This window comes from Mustela putorius, unplaced genomic scaffold, assembly GCF_011764305.1.
Source record: "Mustela putorius furo isolate JIRA1106 unplaced genomic scaffold, ASM1176430v1.1 tig00000242_pilon_pilon_pilon, whole genome shotgun sequence".
Taxonomy (NCBI): Eukaryota; Metazoa; Chordata; class Mammalia; order Carnivora; family Mustelidae; genus Mustela; species Mustela putorius.
Genome location: NW_025421325.1, coordinates 11,754,057 through 11,779,297, shown reverse-complemented (window position 1 = coordinate 11,779,297; position 25,241 = coordinate 11,754,057). Strand labels below are relative to the sequence as shown.

The 25,241-nt window shown below is 36.9% G+C and overlaps 1 protein-coding gene across 6 annotated transcripts in view; it reads right to left on the bottom strand.

Moving 5' to 3' along the window:
* TTC29 (tetratricopeptide repeat domain 29) overlaps positions 1–25,241 on the bottom strand; it is a 233,524-nt gene that overhangs the window by 120,852 nt on the left and 87,431 nt on the right. For all 6 annotated transcript variants that reach the window (XM_004758024.3, XM_004758023.3, XM_004758026.3 and 3 more), the window contains one exon: positions 17,839–17,924. In XM_004758024.3, the coding sequence (XP_004758081.1) occupies positions 17,839–17,924 (86 nt within the window). The remainder of the gene's footprint in view (positions 1–17,838; positions 17,925–25,241) is intronic.

Below are 25,241 nucleotides of genomic sequence, written 5' to 3'. Positions count from 1 at the left end.
GCCAAGGTTATCAAGTGGTAAGTGATCAAGAAAGGACTTGAACCCAAGCCAACTGATTTCAAAGACAGCACTCTTATCTGGCCCTTTCTCCCACCTCTGTGCCAACATGCTGCCTGACAATGTCACCATGCAGGCTGGGCCCCACACTCTGGCTCCTTTAGGGATCACCTGTCTTATTGTCAGTCAGGATTATAACAGTGGCATCTTGTAACAATGTTGTCAAGTAAAATGAATGAGATTTAATAACTTGTCCAAGACCAAAGAGCTTGTGACAAAAACGCAGCCAGAACCCAGAATGTCTGACTCCTAATTTGGTGGTCTTTCTTGCACTTTCAAAACCTATTCTGAAGATTCTAATGATTGCCTGGATAGCACTTCTCTATTTCCATGTAATCTATTAAAATAAACAATTAAAAAGTAATTTTGGTTTTGTAACTTGTAACAAATATTAATGATTATTTACATAATATTTTAAGAGGAAAATGTTTATTTTGGTAATATCTGTGATATTATAAACATATAAAATGAACATAATAAACAGTCACTGTGCTGTAAGCTAATATAAGCTCATAGGGAAAATGAATATGTTTAATTAAATTTAGGAAAAATGTATAGTTAAATCATTTGCAGTACAATAATAAGGGCCAATAAACCATTATCTCTTTACTATTCCATTGGAATTTTCATCAGCAAGCTAGATTAATAAATACCATCTACAGTTTACAAGGCAGGATGCTAAGAGATTTGTCTCTGATCTGGTAAGTCAGCGAGGGCAGCAGGAGATAGCATAATTCTTGTGCGGACGCAGCAAATCATACTTCTACTATTCTATAATATTCACCAGTATTTATTGAGGGAGCACAGGAAGGCAGACATAGTTCTAAATGATTTTTGAATGTTAACCCATTTAACCCTTCTAAGCACTCTATGAGTTAGCTACTAGTGTAATCCTCATGTTGCAGGTGAGGAAATTGAGGCACAAGAGGGGTTAAGTAACTCACCAATGTCACATGATTAGTAGTGGCAGGACCAGGCTTTGGAGTTAGGTCCAGGGGCCATGCTCTTAATCACTATATCATACTGTGATAATGGTTAAGGTGGTGACAGAGAGCATGGAAATCTACCAAAAGTACCCTATGTCTCTCCCCCTATTTCATTTTATCCAAGATTTACAACATTCTGCCCTACAGATGATTCAGCTGGAAACCTAACAAACAAGATTGTTGATGCTCTTTCCCTTGCATTTACTGAGTTGCTAGTAGATAGCAAATTTGCATCAATAGCAAAAAGAGGTACAGCGTTATAGGAAAAATACGTTGAACACACTGCTTTTGAAAAATAATTGTATTGCTTTTTCTTCTTACAGATATATTAACTCTAGTCCTGCTAGATATTTCATTGTCAGCAAAACATCTACGGGAAACAGGCAAATTCAACTATGTGGTTAAGTCATGACCAGTGAAGAATCCATGGTACTCCATTATCTATGCCAATGGAGGGTCAGAGAGAGATGGAAGATGGAAATTCTAGGTGAGGATTCCTGATGTCTCTTTCTCTGGAGAAGCTATAAAGCAGTGGGTCATTCCTAGCCTGATGCCACTTGCTACTTATACTTTCTGTGTCCCCAAACTCTGTGCCTATTCTGACCTAGCTTGACAGCAGACAGTGAATGATTCTCTTTTTCAGCTTCAAGTGTTATTTGATAATAATTCCTACTGGGCAAGAATAACAAAATGTTATTTAGGCCAACCAGTAATTCATGAGGTGGAACAGATGAGAATATTATTAAGAATGTATATATGTGATCTGTGATGAGTCTTAACAAATGAGTTTAAAAACATCTTACTGGGGCACCTGTGTGGCTCAGTTGGTTCATCATTCAACTATTGATTTCAGCTCAGGTCATGATCTCAGGATGGTGAGATGGAGCCTGTGTCGGGCTCTATGCTGAACATGGAGGCTGCTTGAGATTCTCTCTGTCTCCCTCTGCTCATTCCCCAGCTCATGCTCTCTCTCTCTCAAATAAATAAATAAATAAATAAGATCTTTATAAAACTAAATAAAAATATTTTACTGACAACTGCACCGATTGCGACAGCATTAGTACTTAGGAGTGTGGTTTCAGTTTTGGCCCTGCGTTTCTTAGTTTTGTGACCCTGAACAGGTCATTCAATCTGTCTCAGCCTTCTTTGTGAAATGGGAGTAAAGGTAAATAGAAAACATAATAATATAATAATATTTGCCTATTAGGATTTGTGTGAGCATCAAATGAGGTAAAATATGTAAATAAGGGTGGGTAGAGCTGTAGACCTATATATAGCACAGAAAGGCCCACTGGGTGTTACTGGTATTCATGATGATGCTATTCCGTCAATTAAGGCTCAGAAACCACCCCATCTAATTTAGGCAAAATGGGAAACTAAGGACTCGAATGTCACCAGGAATTGCACTCTCCATTTCTCATCTTGTTTTCTCCCTGTGTGTGAGCTTTATACTCTCAGCCATCCTCACCACATAGTTCTGGAAGCATCCAGGCTAACTCCTCACCAAAGAAGACTGGCTCACATTAAAAAAAAAATTATTAGTAAGCAATCAGATTGGCTGAGCTTGTTTAGAAACCTTCTCCTAGAGATTTGCTTCATAGGGGCAAGAAGTAGTAGTGGTGGTGAGATCTGTAACCCCAACATAAGAGACAAGACCAGAGCCAGCAGGAAGTTGAAAGTGGGAATGGTCCGGTGTTCTGGGAAGATGAACACAATAGATGCCCTCCAAATTGCGATTAAAAATTCTTCAGTTTAGCTGGTTCTTTCTCTGGGGTTTTATCTCATTTAACACTACCATCCTACTTTGGATTACTCAAACGAAAATTTCAAATTCATCTTTGTCTCTATCCTCTCTCTGTACTTTCTGCCCCGGCCAGAAAACATTGTAAAATTATAAAATCTCTCAAATGGGTCCATTATGAGCTATGCCAGCACCACCTGAGTTCAGGGTTCAGTATTTCTTACCTGAAATATTTCAGGTAAGAAATTGGTCTTCTTTCCTCTACTTTCTCTTTTCAATTTGTCCCGTACATAATTGCCAGGCTGTTTTCTCAAGTTCCTGCCCTACTGAGGCCTTCAAGGATTTCATCCCATCACCCTTTCCAGCCTCCCCCAAGCAAGAGCTGCAGTCCCTCAACATCAATACTCTAACATGACCAGAATGCATTTTCTGCCCTCCCAAGCCTTTACTCATGCTGCTTTCTCTCCACTGAGAGGACAGCTACCATTTATCGCAAAAGGTTTAATTCAAATATCATCACCTCAACCTTCAAATGAGACGAAGCTTCCTTGTTTCTTCTCCAGCTCTTGGTTCCCATTGCAAGTATGGCACAAGTATGTGCTGGGTGTCTATTTCCCCTTATGGATGATGCAGTCTTGCAGCATGGTAAGAATCTACTTGAGCATAAAAGATTGTCCAGACCTATTTTTCAACCATGTGCACCAAACTGAAGTAAAAAACTTCATAGACAGGGCGCCTGGGTGACTCAGTTGGTTGGTGACTGCCTTCAGCTCAGGTCAAGATCCTAGAGTTCCGGGATCGAGTCCCGGCTTTAGGCTCCCAACTCCACAGAGAATCAGCTTCTCCCTCTGACCTTCTCCCTTCACATGCTCTCTCTCAAGTGAAAATAAAATAAAATCTTAAAAAAAAAACCTTCATAGACATAGTTATTACCATTTCTTTCTCATGTGGACTTTGGCCAGATTTACTGAGGATACCAAACACTCTAGGGCAGTACTTTTCTCCCTATTTTATTATTTTTGCTTTATAATTCATATGACTATTTTTCCCCTTATCAAGTCATCTTTAAATGCCCTTTACTACTTATTAAGCTTTTTTTTTTTAAAGATTTTATTTATTTATTTGACAGACAGAGATCACAAGTAGGCAGAGAGGCAGGCAGAGAGAGAGGAGAGGGGAAGCAGGTTCCCTGCTGAGCAGAGAGCCCGATGCGGGGCTCGATCCAGGACCCTGAGATCATGACCTGAGCCGAAGGCAGAGGCTTTTTTATTTTTTTTTATTTAATTATTTATTTGACAGAGAGAGAAATCACAAGCAGGCAGAGAGGCAGGCGGAGAGAGGGGGAAACAGGATCCCTGCCGAGCAGAGAGCCCAATGTGGGGCTCGATCCCAGGACCCTGAGATCATGACCTGAGCCCAAGGCAGAGGCTTTAACCCACTGAGCCACTCAGGCGCCCCACTTATTAAGCTTTTAATAACCTTCTTCAGTGTTTTAGGTTGAGATGAGCTGCTGAAATGACTAACTGCTATGATCAACCCTATGCTGAAGGTTTTTCCTATGAACAGTCTATATACAACCTACTGAAAACATTAATTAAAGCCTTTAAATTTTTAAAGAAATGGAAAGAAATAAGAATCATTTTTTTTCTTATTACAAAATCAGTATATGTTAATTGTAGAAAATTTGGGGAATACAGATGCATCATTCTCCCAAAAATAAAAAATTAAAGTCATCCATTATTTGAGCTCCCACAGATAACCACTGAAAACAATCTGGTGTTTCTAGTATCTTCATATATACATTTGTCTTATATGTATGTATGTATGTAAACATAGGTATGTATGTACGATCGTAATTGTTTTGTACCTTGATTTTCTGCTTAATATATTGATAATATTTTTGTTATTATAAAAATACTTCTTGTGTCATTTTTGTAGGCTGCTTTATTTTGCATCACAGGATACTCAATAATGTTTAATCAATTTGCTATTGTACATTTACCTTGTTTCTAGATTGTTCACTATTACAAACCGTGCTTATAACATTGTATATACAGGTTGAAGCCAAATCTTTGTATCTATTAATAACTATATAAACAATCTTATAGCTAAATATTTGTATATATTAATAGTAATTTCCTGCAGATAAATTCTGAAAAGAGTAATCCCTGAGTCATGCAAAAAGTGTGAGTCTTGTTCAAAGCTACCATTTTATTGAATGTTTACTAAATGCCAAGCACATTACTATTTTATCTCACTTAATTCCAATAGCAATTTTATCCTACTTATTTTACAGGTTTGGAAAAGGAAGCTTAGAAGTCAAGCGATTTGCACAGGTGTAGTCAGCAATGTTAGCACCGCTCCCATAATCTCTGCAGCCAAAGTTTGCTAATGTCAGCCCCTGGAACTTTCTGTTCAGTGGCTGGGCTATGGTCAACTGGAACTGACAGTTAGTGTACCTGGAAGCTGCTCTCTCGACCACTGATGGGTGGGAAATGAAGAATAAATGCACCAATCCCTTTGTCCCTCCGCTGGGATAACTGATCGGTTTCTACACTGTTTCCCAGAGGGTTCTAGCAAAACAGAGCCCCCTTTCCCTACAGTGGCAACACACCTTCCACGGGTCCTTCCTTTGCCTGACTCTCCTGCTGGCAGAACCTCTCCCAAATAAAGCACCTGCACTCAAATCCATGTCTCAGAGTCTGCTACTGGGAAACCCAAATTAAAAAAAAAAAAAAATCAGGATTGTTAGTCTCATGATACAAAAATGTTTACCTATCGTGGCCCCTGCTTTTGCAGAAACTCAAAGAATGCTCCTTGAGCTTGCAAAAAAATTCTGAAAATTTCAGGAAGAACCTGAAATAAGGCACATTCAGGCTGTAATCAAAGGTATTCTGTGACTATGTCACTTTATGTTATTCATTTATTTTGAAACTCTAGCACATAGAATCCAGTTAGCTGCACCTTTCACAGCAGGACACACTTTTATTCATCAGTGCATGGCCCCTCAATTTTTTTTAATTATTATTTTTATATTTTTACTCTTACTTGTTTTTAATAAAGTCTTCTTATTCATCCTCCCTCCCCAATCTTATTCCCTTTCCTCTCATCAGCCCTCCATGTGTTGCTGGAGATTCTCTGAGGAGAGGGGCTGGCCTGAATTCAGCTCTCGAATCCTCACCCACCCTGGCATTCTCCGGACCAGCTTCCACTTCTAATCACAGTTCTCGGGGCTCACATCCTTGCCAACCTTCGGTACTATTTGACTTCTTAACTTTTTGCCTCTAAGTCATGATGTTATGTAAGAGAATATTAAACCTCTCCCTTGAAATGCTCATAAACAAAAGCTGTTGTTTACATCTAAAATATCAACTCTTGATTATTCATGATTTAAATGTCATTTTGTGGATTGGCTAGTTTCTCTGTTATCTTCCTTCTCTTTCTCTATCCCTGGCCATCATCATTATCACTTAAGAAAAAACAGGGGATTAATAGAAGACATTCACCAGAAAAGTGAGACTTAATCTTAAACAAGATTATTTTACTAGTTAACTAAGCTTTTAAATGTTTTATTGAGGAGAAATCTGAAATTGCTAGGTAAAATCTTTCCTTAAGTGTATGGACTTAAGGAATATTAGGAGTATAGAGTTAATGCTATTTCTAAAGTCTAGTATATGTTATTTTTAGTTGAGCACTATTTATACTGAAGAATTTTTAACATCAAGGTAGGTGTTAACTGAAGATCAAGTAATCGTCTATCCTACAGATATGTTTGACACTGTTATGGGTACATTTTAAGATGCTGAATTACATGTTTCCTTCTGAAGTTACCCCTTCCCATGTTGCAGAGGGAGAGAGAGAATTCGGCTCTCTGTATAATGACTTCGTATGGTCCCCACACTATTGTTTAACACATCTAATCCTGTAATCATCTCTGGGTTCTTGCAGGTGTGATGCCTCTTCCTTTGCAGTCTCTAGATCAACGTGCGCTAACAGCTGTGCCGTTGCCTCTAGGTCTGTCACACAATTAGTCTTGTGATGAACTATGCAGGTTGCTTTATTGCTCCAGAGAACATTTTCAGATGCTAGGCCTTGAACTTTAAGGAGATACATACATTATGTTCCATATGTCACAGTATTCAGGATAGTTGTGAGGGTACTCAATTTCTGGAGTCTGGAAGTTCATCCCCTTTAGAGTGAACCAAATCAAGATAATTATGCTTCTTTTCATTTTCTCATAAAATGAGTATCAGAAACTTTTGAGCTATCTCTTAAGATGTGAACAATTGGAAACAAAAATTCCAGTAGTTTTGTAAAGAGGTACACTTTCTTTTTAGAATGAATAATCAACATCATCATGAAGTTTTGGTCAAAGTGGCATTCTACATCTCAAGGGGATCCAAAACCAGTTTTCACATTTCAAAAACGAACAATAAATTCTATGGCTAAAAAATCAGTTTTTATACTAACTTAAGTCATGAACTTTCTTTCTTGACATAAAACATCTCTTCCTTTCCATGGCAGTCTATGACTTTAAATTTTTGCCTACAGATTGCTTTTTAAAAAAAAAAAAAATCAGAGATTCATTTTTTTCTTGAGTATTCTGATTTTCCTATAATGCATTTGTCATTTAAATGACAAATACTTTAATCTATATGACAAATACCATAATGTCTTCATCAGTTAAAAAGAAGAAATCACACACACTATTTTCCTAAGCTGTAACATTGTAAAGGAAAAGAACCATTAGGAGAATTAAATAGGAAAAATGCTTCAAGAGAGTCCAACTCCCCATTAATGAGAAAATTAAAAAAAAAAAACATTCAATTTACTAAGATTCTAGTCTGCACACAATCTTTCCTACAAAAATTTATATTAAACTATTACTATAAGGTTATCTGCTTTACTGTTTTAGAAAGGTCATGACTTTAAATACAAGGATAACAGTAGCAAAATTATTAGGAAAACATTTTATATTAGCCTAATCTCCAAATTATTAAAACATATTTTTCATGAACTACTTAACATGCTATTTTCCAAGTAAGGCTAACTGCTCAAAAGGTATAAAATAAATTCAGATACGGAATACATATTAACACCATGCTTGAAATTATTGCTTATAATAATTTTGGTAATATAATACAGTGTGTTTAGAAATACATATTTTTTAAAATTAGGAAATATAACTATTTTCTTCTATCAGTGTTTCTAATCCTACCACTTTTTTGTCAGATAATGGATATTTTGAGCCTTTCTTTATAGCAGAACCTCTGGGATGAAAAGAAAGTGCTATTTGTGTGCTGGTAGGGGCATGTGTGGAGAGGGGGATGATGCTAAACAGGAGATCTGTGTGGCAACAATTGGGGGAAATGGGATCTGTAACAGCTGCTCCTTTTAGATTCCCAAGAAGGAGACTGCCTGAGGTGGGTCATGGGACAAAAGGATAAAGCGGATGAGAACTCTGATGTAAAGCAGGAAAATGACTGCTGAGACCCCTGAGCTTACACCTGAATCGTCTCAAGCTGAGTGGCGAGCCCTCTTTAGCATGCTTCAGAAGCTGGTGATGAACTACACAGTACCAGGAGGCAAACTGGCTGCAAGCAGAATTGTCTGCATGTTTTGTATAATAACCCGTGGTCCTCTGGGGAGAGGAGGCCATGATTTCCTCTGTGCCAGCATCTGAGCTCTCCTCAGATACTGAGGCTATTAAGCAAGAACAGAAGGGTCAATTTTAGGTAATGATTTCTAACTGGCAAGTGAAGCAACTTCTATTTAATGGGTAGTGAATAGCTCTGATCTTTAAATAAAGAAAGTACTCAAATTCCTTTTTGGGGGGATAAATCCCATTTTTTTTTCACTCAAGAGAAAGTTATTAATAAATTAGTAGGAAAAAGTTTTCTATCCGATGTCGGTTTATTACATTTCCCTCACCAATATGTGTTGATACAAAGATAGATTTAAGCACTTTGTAATTTACATATGACAAATTTAGTAAATTACAATTGAAAACTAGGTATAAAGCAGCACTTGGGATAGATACTCAATAAATGCTACCTACCAGAGAATCATTGCTATCATTACTCAGTGCTAATTATATCATAGCCTGTGGTAATAATAGTATCTTACATTTGAAGACTGTTTCTAGTCTAAAGTGTAAACATACATTTTTTTCCGTTTGATCTTCACAAAGAAAAAGTGAAGCTGCCATTGCCACTCCTGTTTGACACGTGAAACTGAGCCTCCAAGTTCTGTGACTAAACTAAGGTAAATAGCTAGCATGCAGCACTCAGGACTAGGATCCATGCCTTCTAGCGCACATGCTAGAACACCATAGGCTCTTTCTTTTCTTTTTTTCTTTTGCAAGTTTTTATTTATTTATCAGAGACAACGAGGCAGAGAGTACCTGTGAGCGCAAAAGCAAGGGGGAGAGGCAGACGGAGAAGCACAAGAGCCTGATGCGGGGGTCGATTCCAGGACCCTGGGATCATGACCTGAGCTCAAGGCAGATGTTTAACCAACTGAGCCACCCAGGCATCTCCCATAGGCTCTTTCTATATAATAGTTACTTCCCATATAAAGATCATACATCAAAACCTACTGTCAGCTCAAATATTGGACCACTTAACGCTTAGAGAGCTATTGCTATATACACTTAAACTGTATTACAAAAAGGTGTTTTTTTTTTATCATGTAATAGAACTCCCAAAAAACTCCTACAGCCACATCTCTGATATAGACTTTCGTCTATACATTTAACATTTTGGTCTATGTTAATTACTGGTTTGGGAATACTGAGGCCTAGAGCAAAACCCAGAAATCGTGATTTTATAGATGTTTGACCATCTCTGCCCTTTGGAAAATAAGTCTGTTAATGCACATTAATGGTGATACAATAGTTATGGTTCTCTATATGTTAACGCCTACACCACAAACCCTACACGCATTTTCTTACTTAATTCTCACGAAGCGTTTTGAGGCCGCGGACCACAGTGTCCCTATTTTATAGATGAAGAAACTAATGCTTCGAAAGCGGAAGTCACTTGTGCAATGTCTGATGATGAGGCAGGAGCAAAGCTGGGATTCGGTCCTCCATCAGCCTGATGTTAAAGCCCACCATCTCAGCCATTTTGTTGCTCTCACACTCCAAAGAGTTCTTAAATACACTTTTAAAAGCCTGTGGAGAGCTCCTTATTCAAGAAATGCTACAATTTACTGCCTTTACTTCATGCAAACTTATATTAGTCAAAGATTCGGCAGCAGATGTGAGCATCTGTAGACTCTAACCAGGTGTCATGGTATCGTATTAAACTGGCTTCGAAGAGTCCTTTACAAGGAGCCAGAAGCAGCTAGGAAGAGGGCACACATGCAGATGCACAGAAGCAAATGCTCCTACAGACAAACCTATTCAGCCCACATACATTAGCAGGTATGGTCCATCAGAAAAATGTACCATATTGGGACGCCTGGGTGACTCAGTTGGTTAAGCAGCTGCCTTCGGCTCAGGTCATGATACCAGCGTCCTGGGATTGAGTCCCACATCGGGCTCCTTGCTCGGCGGGGAGCCTGCTTCTCCCTCTGCCTCTGCCTGCCTTGCCATTCTGTCTGCCTGTTCTCGCTCTCTCTCCCTCTCTCTCTCTGACAAATAAATAAAATCTTAAAAAAAAAAAAAAAGAAAGAAAAAGAAAAATGTACCATATCATCATATTCTGCACATGTACAGAACTTGGCAGAGTTGAAGTGTTTGAAATAATGCACAAAGGACCTGACTGCAGACAGAGCCTTAGATAGCCTCTTCCTTGACCTCTCCTTCGCCTTGGCTCCTTTACTTCCTTTCCCTCTCTCTCCTTTTACTATTTTTTCTTTACATTTTTTTTCTTATGACATGTTGTGTTCAAGAATCTGTCGCATGTAGTGCAAGAGAATAAAAAATAATTAAGGCAAGAGCATTTGCTTTCTCCCCTTTCCCAGTTTACTCATTCTGGCACAGCCTGCTTGGTATGTCTTCTTTTCTCCCCCAAACCAGCCCCACTCCTCCTGGGTTTTATCATGCAGATCGGAGTTATCATTGGGGTGGGAGGGGAGGAGGGATGTAAGAAGTAGAAAGGAGCTTGCTGAAAAGAACCCCCCATTCCTTGATCAGGGAGAGAAGAGAGGCAGAAGGACAGAAGAAATGAGAGTGGTAAACCATGAGTGAGTGGAATACTGGAGGAAACTTTGGGTTTAGAGAATGACGTGAGGATACAGGCTTCAGAATATCTACAGACAGACAAACTGAAGATCTTTTAAAATGGAACGAGAGAGGATTTTAAAAACTGTTACTGGGAGTTAAGAATTTTATCTCTTTTACTGTTCTTTGAGGACAAGTAAGTAGAAACTGAAATTACTTTTCTTTTAGCTTGCTGGATTTTTTTTTTTTTTAATACGATATTATACTGAAAGTGAGCTGTGAGGAATGTGGATTTATTTGGGCCATGTAATGGTTTCAGGAGTAGATAACAGTCTTCACTTATAAAAGTGACCAAAAAGAAAACCTGCTTGATGTACATTACTGTGGAATCTGCCAAGGTATCTGTATGTCAGGTAGACTGTAATTTAGATGAAGAGCCCACTGCTATCAAGGATGGGGTGACTTTTAAGGCAGAAGGTTATAAACTAAATAGGAAAAGAAACGGCTGCAAGAATTACCTCCCCCCAAACTTCGGTTAGCTAAACATTGTAAGTCTAAAAGTCATTCTTTGTTAGAAATGCCTTCTGATATATAATGACTTTCCCTTTGTTTGTGTATACTGAGTTGAAAGAATAAATACAATTTAATTTCAATTACCTAGCAAAACCTTAAGAATGTATCATTTCACAACTATAATCTATATCCTTTATTGTTAATATTTATCAACAATCTGTGAGTTGCTAGAATATTAGTGTAACTATCTTTTCTGATACATTATTTATTTGCATTCTTCTATGGGATGCTGCTGATAAGGCTAGAGATTTAGGTTAACCATGTATATAAGCTAACACCAATGTTAGAAGCATTCTAAGCTATTATAAAGATGCTGACAAGTATGCAAATATAAAGATGGCTACTGTTTTATATATGGAATAATTAAATAATAGTACATGTGATGAATCTTATACTATAAAAGCAAACAAAGTATCAATGTGATGAATTTTGCTTTCATAGTATAATTTTTGATAGGCTACATTATTGCTAAATAATGAGAAGCAAGTAATTCACTGAATGTACTGAGGATTGTTAAAGTTGGTGTTCCTGAAATTATTAAGTGGAATGGAATATTTAGAGAGAAAGAAAATCCATGCATAAAACAGTGCTAAGGGAGGCCCTTCTGTTTCTTAAATTAACTTTATGTTTGCAATATTTGATAGTAGAAGTGGGTCCAACTTTGCAAAAGCCTTGAATGTGACTTTTAGTAAAATATTTTTCTTTTTGAAATTTTAAGACTTTATAAGATACATTTATCTTCTAAAATTCAGAATTTACTCTACTTGTAACATGTGTGGGTCTAAATTGATGATGGCCAAAGGGAATTACTATTTCTTTTCTCAGCACCTGATAAATGCAGGTAGCATTTTCACCTTTAAATGTCAGGGTCTCGATGACCTCCTGCATAAGTTTATTAGAGTAACTATCACTTCTCTTCCCCAAATACCCTTTCTTCATTAGCAGGGATATCAACCCTAAATAAATCCATTATCTTGTCTTAGATTAACCCTATTCTCTCATCCAATAAATAACGCTTTATTGGCAAAGAATGGATGACCAAACTATTCATATGCTTGTCAGAATATTCTTCTATTAATGTAGTCATCATTTATTAATAAATTAAAGCCCTTAAATTAAGATCCATCAGCAAAATTTCAAAATCCCTTCTGTTTCAGATCATCAAAACTATTAATCAGTAATATTTACTTGTGACTGGTTTCTCTAAGCCAAGTTTCTTTGAACAAATCACGTAAACATCTTTAAACAGGTGAACATTATTGAAAGGGAGAAAATTCATGAGGGAAAAAGGGTAAATGTAGGGTATGGTACTAAAAACTTGGAAATCTTCCAAATTATAAGCTTAAAATACAAATAAGGGAATAAAGAGAGTATGTGGACTTTAAGCCAAGAATGAAAGACGGACTATAAAATGGGAAGGGGAATGCTGAGTGTAACTGTCTGCTGTTTCAGGCCGGCTCCGACATGACCACACGAATTTCAGGGCACTCTTGCCCCCTCTCCACAGCCACACTGAGAAAGCAACATCCTCCAGGCCCTCAAACAGATGAAGATAGTGTCATACTGCCCAGGGTGGGGAGGTAGGGTAAGGGAGAATTTCAAAAGAGAAGATCTTTTGTATGTTGAATGTTTACTTTGTGATTAGATAACTGGGCAGATATCTCATCAATCGATCAAGGAGTCAATCCTATTTATTAATTGATCATGTATTTTTTTTTTAATAACCAATTCACTAAACAAGGAGTGCTCTGTCCTGCTCTGGGGTTTTAGACCTTTTACCTTGGAAAAGAAGCAAGGAGAGTGGCTAAAGTTAGGTATTAAAGAGAAGGAAAAGACATGACCTTCCATTGGAAATCAAAGCAAGACGTCAGATTTTGTGGAAGTATTTCATTACAATGGCACAAACAGGCTGCCCTCTAAGATCAACCTGAGCAAGAACTCCATGGCCTGAATCAGGGACAAACGCTCATGTCCGTTCTCCATCCCAGGCACACCCCAACTCCAGCTTCCTGTTCCTTGGTGATTTCTTGGTACCTGTTCCGTTTCCTGTTGTACAACGGTGAATCTGATGCCTTCTCTATTTTGCTCTTAGCATTTTGTATCCAGATCTGACAACAGATCTTTCTTTGGTCCTGCAGCTCTGCCCGTGGACTTGGTCCAAACTTTAAGCTTAGTTCCTGTAAGCCCTCAGTTCTGGGCAAGCTATGTTCCAAAGAGACAATAATAGTCTACCATAAGCAAGACCTGGGCTCTGACAACAGTCCCTCATTCTTTCTGAATGCAAAGGCTACTCTTTACTGTAGCAGTAAGCCTGGGCCTTGAATATGGGCTGCAGTGTTTCCCAAAGCCTTCACCCCAGCTGCAGCAATAAATGACAAGAATTAACTAATGCTGACTCTCACCAAGATACATGCCTGGGAGAAGGGGTTGAGTTCTCACAGGAAGTATCTATAAGGAGCTCTCATTCCAGCCCAAAATCTGGGATAGGAGGCAGAAGGGGTTTGCATACTTCTGTCTTTTAGACACACCCGGGGTTCCTTGGCTTGTATGTGATCTTCCATTCCTGATCTTCTTCCTATCTCCCCGGATACCCCTGCTTTGTACTTAACCACCTTCAGCAAGTCTTGGTCCCAGGCCTTTTTTATTCATCATTATCAACTCTCTAGGAAATCTCCACTCCAGTGCTTCAATATGCTGAATACTTAAAGATTTATACAGTATCGAATGGTATAGTAGCTCCAAACTCGACTTTCTCTTGAGCTATAGACCTACATATACCACTATCTGATCTCTCCTTGGATAACTCCAAACTCCTCAAATTCAACATATTTGAAAGTGAACTCCCCATTTTTCTGCCAGCCTGGGTATCCAGTAGCATTCCCCAGCTTAGTGAATGATAGCAGCATCCATCCAGTTTCATATCTAGGAACCTAGGGCCATCTGAGGAACTCTGTCTTCCCCACTTTCCGTACTTTGTGTACTTCCAAGTCCTGCATAACTTCTGCAACTACTTCCTTCCACCTTCACTACTACTGTTGAAGTCGAGAGACTTAAGTTAGAGTAAAAATAATAAAAGCTCACAATTACCAAATGTTTTTTATATGCAAGGCAGACACTTTTTTCTTTTTTTAAAGATTTTATTTATTTATTTGACAGACCAAGATCACAAGTAGGTAGAGAGGCAGGCAGAGAGAGAGGAAGGGAAGCAGGCTCCCCGCTGAACAGAGAGCCCGACGCGGAGCTCGATCCCAGGACCCTGGGATCATGACCTGGGTTGAAGGCAGGGGCCACCTGAGCCACCCAGGTGCCCCCAAGGCAGGCACTTTTTAAAAACTCTATATAAATGATCTCTCCTAATCACCATATGTATTAGTTTCCTAGGACTAATGCAACAAATTACCACAAACTAGGTAGCTTAAAAGAAATTGATTATTTCACAGTTTTGAAGGCTAGAAGTCTGAAATCAAGGTATCAGCAGAGCCATGTTCCCTCCAAAAGCTCTGGGGGAAGATCCTTCCTGACTCTTCCAGCTTCTGGTGGTTCCTGGCATTCCTTGACTTGTGGCAGCATGACTCCAATCTCTGAACCATCTTCATGTGGTTGTCTTCTCCCTGTATGTGTCCTCTTGTCCTTTGTTTCAAATATCCTTCTGCCTTTTTCTTAAAAGGCCTCTTGTCATTGGATTTAATGCCCACCCAGATAATCCAAGATGATCGCCTCATCTCAAGGCCCTTAGATACATCTGCGAAGACTCTCTTCCCAAATAAGGTAACAATCACAGGCCCCAGGGATTAGGAAGTGGATATTTGGGACCACCATTCAATCCATTACACACTAAAAAAGTTAGTGTACTTATTAGTTCCCTTGAATAGATGAAGCAGTTGAGACTTAGAGAGTTTAAGGGACTTGTCCAAGTTCACACAGCTAATATGAACATTAGATTTATGTTTGAGTTATAGTTTCCATACTTTCAGGAAAACTTTAAGTACTTTTCTGAAAGAAGTACCAGTTTCAAGAAATTTGCCCCTTAGATGCCAAATATTTCTCCTTCAATCCATTCATTACTAGACTATACCAGTAGTGTTATCTTCTGCAATTATAGACCAGATCTGTGCCTGGCATGATGTCTGTCATACAGAGGGTGCTTAATAAACAGCTGGGAATAAATTAATGTGATCATATCACCAGCCTCATCAAAAAATCATTAAAATTCCCACATTGCTTAAAATGAGTTTCACACTCTTCAGCAAAGCATTTAAAACCCTTCAACCCTCCATAAAATTCTAAAAAATAATAATTTTGGAATGAGGACAGTCTTCCTAAGAATGTCCAGAAGTCATAGAAAAAGAGGTCGATAAATTTGGCCATGGAATTTTAGCATGGAAAAATTTCACAAGTAAAGTAAAAAACAACAGTGGTCTGGAAAAACATTCATGGCACATATTACACATATGTACCTAATGTCCAAAGGAAGCAGGTACCTTTATTTATTTTTGTAGGAATGTAAACTGATGAAGCTTCTTTGAAGGGAAGTTTAGAAGAAAAAAAAAAGTAATTTATCTCTTCCCTAACCCAGCATTTCCACCACTAGGAATTGATTCTGCAGACCATCTCTCACTTTGGCACAAAGCTGTTTACTGCTACACCCTTTGCAATACAGTCTGGTTGGAAATAACCTAAATGCCCACCAATAGGCACTGGTTAAATCCATTATGGTACAACGATAACATGGGACACCACGTGGCCCTTTAAAAATGAGGCACGTCTTTATGCATTAGTGAGGAAGAAGTTAACTCAAGATGCAGAACACTACATATAAAGTACTACAATTTTGTAAACAATGAAAAATACATATATGTTTATTCACTTATGTGGTATACATATATACAAATATTTTTTGAGAAATAAACCTGAAACTTGAAACCGCATTTGCCTTTGAGAAAAAAACAGTAAAACTGAATACCAGGAGGGAGGGAAGGTTTATTTTTCAGTGTAAACTCTATTGTATTGCCTGAATTTATTTTGCCATGTGTTTGCATTGCCCATGAGAGAGAGAGAGAGAGAAAGAGAGAGAATGGGAGAGAGAGAATTTATAAGCTAGTTTTCACCTAATTTTCCATCTTGATTTCATACCTGCACCAGACAATTCATTGCTTCCCAAACAAACTAAGTCTGTTCACGTTGAGTGTGTGTGTGTGTGTCTAATATCCTATCATCCTTGACTCCCACACTTTGTCTATAGAAATCCTGCTCTTGAAAAGCTCTCTGTGCAACCTCCCTAATCTTCAGTGTTGGAATCAACCACTCTTATCTCCTGGCTCAGAAAACCCTATTCCTCCTGCCTGGAATTATAGTGAGGTTCTCAAGTTGGCCCTTCTCATTAAAGTAGCTGCTAAAAGGAACTGCTGGCTTCTGTGTTCCCTGGAACACAGCATTGCCGAATGTATGTCATTAACCAAAAACTAGTAAGCAGATGAGTCATCTAGAACAATCTATTTCCCATGATGAATCCTCCTTGGCATGACTATCTAAAATAGCAAATGCAAAATCCTCGAAGCTGAAGATAAAGCCAATACTGTATATCAGATAAAATGATTATGAGAGATATACGTGAAATGGGAAACTACACTTGAACTATATTAGAGCTAAGAGAAAAGTGAAAGAAAAAAATGATTTCTGTTATAATACAGAAAAGATAGCCCGGACATTTTTTTGTTTGTTTTTTAGCCAAACACCAGAACTTTGGTCATAAAATAGACACACACTGATTTTCATCATGGAGCAGGCTACTTCTCAGATCGGAATCAACAGTGCTCTCCATCTTTGCTGCCTCCCCCCATAAAGGTCCATAGCAATGCAATTCACTCGACTGCATAAACACAGTCTTTTCCAAGCAAAATTTCCCAAATCACAAGCTTATGATTTTTATTTATTTTTAATAATTTATTTATGATTATTTATTATAAGTTTATAATTTTTCATTTCATTTCATTTCTTTTTTTTTTTTACTTTTTGCCATCATTTAACCCAAGTCTATCCTCAATGATATGGGAATGAGTGTAGATGGTCACATTACCCCACATATTTAACTTTTATGTATCCTAAAGCACTTCTTGGTAATTGATTACATACTGCCTACCATAAGCAATAAAACCAATTTTTTTCTTCTTCTAGAACTGCTATTCTGCTTTGGTCTCTATAGAAAGGTAGAGGACTACCCATTTCTGTTGGTTTTATAACAACATATGAAGTAAAATAAATACAATATAGTAAACATTAAAAATGGCAATGATTAAAAGTTTACTTCAACTTACTGTTAATGCCGTTTCATACTCTTCAGCAGCTAGGTATGCTAAGCCCAAGTAGTAGGAAGCTTCTCCTTCCATCCTTTTGTCACTTCCTAAAGTTGAAAATGTAGAAAAATTGTCATGGCATGAAAGAAACTGATTTACTACAAGGAACAGAATTTTTGCTTTTTAAGACAGCAGAAAGTTGTAACAAAGTGTACAGACTTATGAACAATCCCTGAAACTTCACTGTGTGTTGATCTTAAAAGGCTGATGTTAAAATAAATTACGTGACTCATAAATGTTCGACTATAGTGCATTAGCAGTGTAAGTAAGAGGAGTTTCCCTCTACATATTCAGCTTGATATCATCATTTTGAGATGCATATGTGGTTTCTACACTAGTCCACTATGTAAAGGCTCACAGTCATGCAGCATAGCTGCTGCTACAGACATGGAATAACTGATAAAGGGTACCAGCTTTACAGGGTGCACAAACATATACATGGAGAAAGGGACATTCGGGCAAGTCTCTAACAGGGCAGATAATTAGCAAATTAAGGAATTATTGTTTTGATTAGGTTTAATTTAAAAGCTATCGGTTAAAACCTGGGGTGAAAATGACTGACACCTTGCCTTCTTGGTACAACATCCCATGTGTATTTTGAAATCCAAACACATTTTGTCTTTGCTAATGACTAGTAATGCTTTTCATCATCTTTTCAAAGGAACTGTGTAGACTTTCTAATTTCTTTGAATGTGTTTTGTTCCAGGAATTATCAAAATCTTCTTTCCAAAGCAATATGTGTAGATGTGTAAGGTGCTTCATTAAGACAGATCTCATACCATCTATAAATACACACGTTTTCACATTTATATACTAAATATATGTAAACAGACTTACCAGACCATTGAAGGCTCTTAGTTTTGAAAAGAATACTATCCTCTTTCTACTTTTTGGCTTTCAGTGTTACCTAACTCCTGCGTAATACAAATGCCTGAGGATCTACACCTCCCCACCCCCCACTCCCGCCTCCTTTAGATGTCTGAACTCTGTGTTCCAGCCATGATGGATATCAGCAGGAGCTAACAATTCTCCACACTGCGTTTCTCTCACAACTCACTGAATTACCACTTGTGAGGCAGTGGCTCAACTGAAACACTACAGGAAAACAGGATGGCAAATGCCAGTGACAGTATTGTTATTATTCTCAACCAATTTCATGATTGCGGAGAATTATACCCTGAAAATCTCACTTCAGCAGAGATGATGGTGCCAATGATCCAGCCTGGGGATTTTTAACTCTTACAATTTATCTGGGCCTTAACTTCTTCTCTGCTATAGGTTTATAAGTGCTGAGGATAAGGATGGACCTAGGGAAGGGGAGAATGGGGTAGGAAGGAGAGGTTATGACGGGAAGTTGCCTCTTGCATATTTAAAAGTTGATTATTTATAAGTTGTAGTTGCTCTATTAAATGTTGTAACTGTGTTAAAGTACTAACAGTGTCATGTACTGATTTAGTATCACCATTTGCATCCAATTTTATGTAAAGGGCAGCCTAGCAAAGAAAAGAAAAATCGACCCTTGTTGATAGATTTAGAGGCAGCTAATTGAAACAGTTGAGTCACACTAAATATTAGTTTTAAAATAGGATTTAAGCCCAAGAACTTCTCCTGCTTCCTAAATGAAACAAAATTAAGATAAAGTGAAAGCATAAAATAATGGAGGGAAATGTCAGCATTATTAAAGTTGAATAACACATATACCAAAGGAAAAAAGGCAAAATACTATTTATATTATTGTGTAGTTTATTTGGGTGGGTTAAATTAGTATTGGCTTTAATGATTTAATAATCATTCAGGTTAAAGGAAATATGGTGTTTCATTTTCAAGACCTAAATTGTCCATTCTTATACTGGTATGTCTGTAGAGACTATAAAGAAGGGGTCATCATAGGGGTCTAATAGGTAGAGACAATGTGTTTGGGAATAACTCAAATGTTTCGTTAAAATATATCTTAAAACTTCATTCGTTATTTGGCTAACATATATTCACTAATTCATTAATTCACTAAATATTATTGAGGACCTATTCTGTTTCAGGCACAGCTCTAAGCACTTGGAATACACCACTAATCAGAAACATTTTCTGTCCTTGGAGAGCTTACATTTTAGAGGAAAGGGACAGAAAGACATACAAAATAAATAATAAACATAATAAATTTTGTGGTAAATTGTATGGTGATAAGTACTCTGGTAGAAAAAAATATATACAGCAGGGCAAGGGGAATTGAGAGTGCTAAGTGGGGGGTAAAAAGAAAAAAGCAGGTTTCAATATTAAGTACTGCTGTCAAGGTAGTAGATCCAACTGAGAAAATGGTATTCACAAGAAAATGAAATTGGGAATTGATAACAAAGCTTATGGGAGACCCACAAGTATGTGGAAATTAAACATATTCCTAAATAACAAGTAGGTCAAAGAAGAACTCAGAAGGTAAACCAGAAAATACTTTGAAATGAATGAAAACAAACAAACAAAACAACAATGAAAACTAACGGGATCCAGGCAGTGCATACTGTATAGCTATAGATACCTATTTTTAAAAATAAGGAACATCTTTTCACCTTCTAAAACTAGAAAAAGAAGAACTGACTGAATCTGAAGGAAGCAGAAGGAAGAAAATAATAAAGACTAGACTGGAAATAAGTAAAATAGAACAACAATAGAGAAAGTCAACAAAACTAAAAATTGTTTCATGGAAAGGTCAACAAAATTGACAAACCTTTAAGCTAGACTGAACAAGGAAAAAAGAGAGATGTCTCAAGTTACTTAAATCAGGAACAAAAGAGGAAAGATCACTATAGAACTTAGAGAAATAAAAAGGACTATTAGGGAATATTATCCAACTATACCAACAAATTAGATAAACTAGATGAAATAGACAAATTACTAGAAAGGTATAAACTACTGAAATTGACTCAAGAAGAAAAAATCAGAATAAATCCACAAGTAAAGAAATGGAATTAGTAATCAAACGAATTAGTAATCAAACCGTTTTCCACATAGAAAATCCCAGGCCCAGAGGGCTTCCCTGGGGAATTCAACCAAATATTGAAAGAATAATCAATACCAATTTTTCATAAACTCTTCCAAAAATTAAGAGAAAACACTTCCGAAATCATTCTATGAAGCCAGTATTATTTTGACATCAAACCAGATAAAGACATCATAAGAAAACTACAAACCAATATCTGTTATGAATATAGATACTAAAAGCCTCAACAAAATAATTAGCAAAGTGAATCCAGCAACATATAAAAAGGATTATGTACCACGATCAAATGGGATTTATCCCAGGAATGCAAGATTGATTCAACATATGCAAATCAGTCAAAGTAATATGCCATATGAATAGGAAGGCTAAAAACCAAATGACCATCTTAATAGATGGAGAAAAAGTATTTGACAAAATCTAATCTTTTGCATGATAAACATCTTCAACAAACTTAGAAGAGAACTTAATAACATTAAGGAATATCTACAAAAATCCCACAGCTGACATTATTCTTAATTGGCAAAAGACTGAGAGCTTTCACCCTAAGATCAGGAAGAAGACAAAGACGTATACCGGAATCAATTCTATTTAACGCTGTGCTGGAAGTTCTAGCTCGCGCAGTCAGTCCAGAAAAACAATGGCATTGTAAAGACACTACAAAGGAGGCAGACTTGAACTGCTAAGGGCTTTTTGGCTGGGCCCGAGAATTAAATTGACTTAAGACAGATTAATAGAAGAAAAAAACACACCAATTTGCGTATTAGGTGACATGGGAACGTTCATAAGGAATGAGGAGCCAAAGCAACTGTGAAATCTACATGCTTCAGTATTGGATGGAACAAAGGGAGGCGCTTGTGGGAAAGTAAGTAAGCAATGCAGGGAGACTAAAGGAAAATAAAGATGATTTTAGTAAAGTCTGTACAGAAGTCTCTTGGCTCTGACTTTTCATAGAAGAATGTGTCTTTTCTTGTGGCACAGGGAGGGCAGTTTCTAATCTCGTGTCTTCAGGAGGAAAAGGGGAGATTACATACCCTTCTTATATCTCTGTTGTTTTTCAAGTGATTTTAACTCAAATTCTCTTAATGCCAAAGTGGTTTTGTGGGTTGTATATTCTGTCCCCACTCGGCACCGAGATCAGGAAGGAAGAAGTTAAGTTATATTTGCAGATAACGCAATATTATACCTGGAAAAATCCTAAAGAATCCACAAAAAACCGTTAAGGCAAATAAACATATTCAGGGGATACAAGATCAACATACAAAAGTTAATTTTTTTTTCTTTTATTTTTTATAAACATATATATTTTTTTATTTTTTTTAAATTTTTATTTTTTTTATATAAACATATATTTTTATCCTCAGGGGTACAAAACTTAATTTTATTTCTACCTTCAAGTAGTGAAAAATCTGAAAATGAAAGAAAAAAATTCATTTCTAATAGCATCAGAAAAAAACTGTTAGAAATAAATTTAACAAAAGGGCAAGCTGTATATACTAAAAATTATAAAACATCATTGAAAGAAATAAAATATGTAATAAATGGACAGATAACCAATACTCATGGATTGGAAAACTTAGTGTTAAGGTAGCAGTATTCTCCCAATTTCTTGACAGTTTCAATTCAATCCTTATGAAAATTCCAGCTGTCCCTTCTGCAGAAATGTACAAGGTAATCCTAAAATTCATGTGGAAATGCAAGTGATGCAGAATAGTCAAAACAATCTTGAAAAAGGATAGTAGAGGACTCACATTTCTTAATTTCAAAACTTACTACACAACTACAATAATCAAGAATATGTGGTAGTGGAATAAGGACAGATACATAGATCACTACAATAGACTTGACAGTCCAGAAAACAACCCTCACATTTATGGGCAATTAATTATTGATGAGGGTCCTAAGACAAATTATTGGAAAAGAATAGTGTATGTATAACAAATAGTACTGGGACAGCTGGATATCCACATGGAAAACATAAAGTTGGACCTTTATCATATTCCCCTTCACACACACTTAAAAATAGACTATAGGGGCGCCTCTGTCAAATAAATAAATAAAATCTTAAAAAAACAGACTATAGACTTAATTAAATATAGGAGTTAAAATTGTATAAAACAGAATAAAATGTAGGAGTAAATCTTCAAGACCTTGGATTTGTAGAAGCCTTCTTAGTTATAATACCAAAAACACAAACAACAAAACAAAAAAATAAATTATTTTGGACTTCACCAAAATCAAAAACTTGTACTTCAAAGGAAAGTGAAAAGAAAACCATTATTTTCAAGTCATATCTCGGATGAAGAACTTGCACCTAGAATACATCAATACTTAAAACAATTCAATAATAAATCGACAACCCACTTGAAAATGGGCAAAGAATCTGAATAGACATTTCTACAGAGAAGCTATGCAATTGAGCTATACGCCCATAAAAAGATGTTCAACATCATTAGCTAACAGGGAAATACAAATTAAATCCACAGTGTAGTGCCATTTTATACTTAATAAGATGGCTATAAACAAAAAGAAGGACAGCAACAAGTGCTGGTGAGAAAGCTTATGGAAGAACTGAAACCCTTACACATTGCTGGGAAGAATGTAAAATGGGACAGCTACTTTAGAAAACTCTATGTCATCTCTTCCTTAAGTTAAACATAGAGTTACCCTATGACCCAGCAATTCCACTTCTAGGTCTGGAGACAAAAGACTTAAAACTTGTACACAAATGTTCATAGTAGCATTATTCATAATTGACAAAAGGTGGGAGAAACATAAATGTTCATCAACTGATGAATGGATAAAGAAAATATGACATAACCATACAATGGAATATTATTCAGCCATAAAAAAGGAATATAGTAGTAATACATGCTATAAGATGGATGAACCTTGAAAACATTATGCTAAGTGAAAGTAGCTGGACACAAAGGACACACATTATGTGATTCCATTTATATGAACTTTCCAGAATAGTTAAATCCAAGGAGACAGAAGTTAACATAATAGCTATTAGGGGAGAGGGAAAGTCGAATATGGAGAGTGACTTCTACTGAGTTTCGCATTAGTGTTTTGGTTGTACAGCTTTGAGACTATACTAAAGACCAATGAATGACTGAAAAATGAAAATAAATAGAATAATCAAAAGATGAGACCACTGCATGGCCAGTGTTATCCTTGTGCATTAAACCAAGTGCCCTAGTAAAGGAGTTGGGCCACAGTGTATGTCAGGACTCCTTAAATGTTATGCAAACCAGGGTGGGAGGCATGCTTCATTAGGCAGGCAATCATCAGTTTGCTGCTTCAGTCTCCTTAACTAAAGTAAGACATACTGGCAAGAAGAAATACTTTGTCCCAGGGCATTCAGCTGTTGTCAGAGCTCTTGTAAGATACTGTGTGATCCCTTAACCTATCTACTTTGTTATACAGGAAACGCAGGGCAAATATTTATCACCTTTAAAAGATATTTAAAAAATTATCCTAGCATAAGATTTCTCCTGTTCTCCTTATCTGTCCTTTGAAAAGTAAAAGACACTTTTAAAAGGAGACTGTCTGGCAGGCTCTGACTGTGTGAAGACATCCTCGGAGCCTTTTTTCTTTATAAACTACCTTACAATTTAGCAAATGTGAACCTAAAGCAAAATACCTTTTTCCTAATTAATACATTACTTTCTATGGAAAATCCACATAACCTTCCATCTGACTAAAGTTAGCTGCTGAAATTGATCTAAGGGCTAACTATTCATGTGACTGTTTACCCCTTTGGGGAAGGTACTAGATCACCAGTCATTCAAAAGCAGTTCATTCAGTGGGATACATCTTTCAATGAGGATGATTTCCTATAAGTATTATAATATCATTAAAAAGAAGTAACGGAGAGAATAAGCTAAGATGTTTACTTTAACTCTTTAGAAAATTAAAATCACAGCCAGAAATTCAGTCTCGCTTATTCCAAATAAACCGTATGTTACTTGATAAACCAATCAATTAAATATATCCTGAACTAATACACTTTAAGGAGCATAGTTTCTTTTTCTCCTTCATAAAAAGTCAACTCTTTTGATAAATAATGGTAATAAAATACCTTTACATTTTACAAAGTAAAAGCTTATGAGTATATGCTCCAAATTTTTTCTTTATATTTTACACATATACACATGATATAGAATATTGAGGGAAATATTGAAATGAAAAAATGAAAGCATTTTTACTGCTGTAAATGTGCATATGAATCACCAGGAGTGCTTCCTAACCTGCAGATTCTGAGTCAGGAGGTCTGGGGTGGAGCCTGAGATGCTGCTTTTCTTATGAGCTTCTAGTGACGCTGATGCTACCAGTGCAAAGGCCACACTTTGACAGGCAAGCGTCCAAAATATAC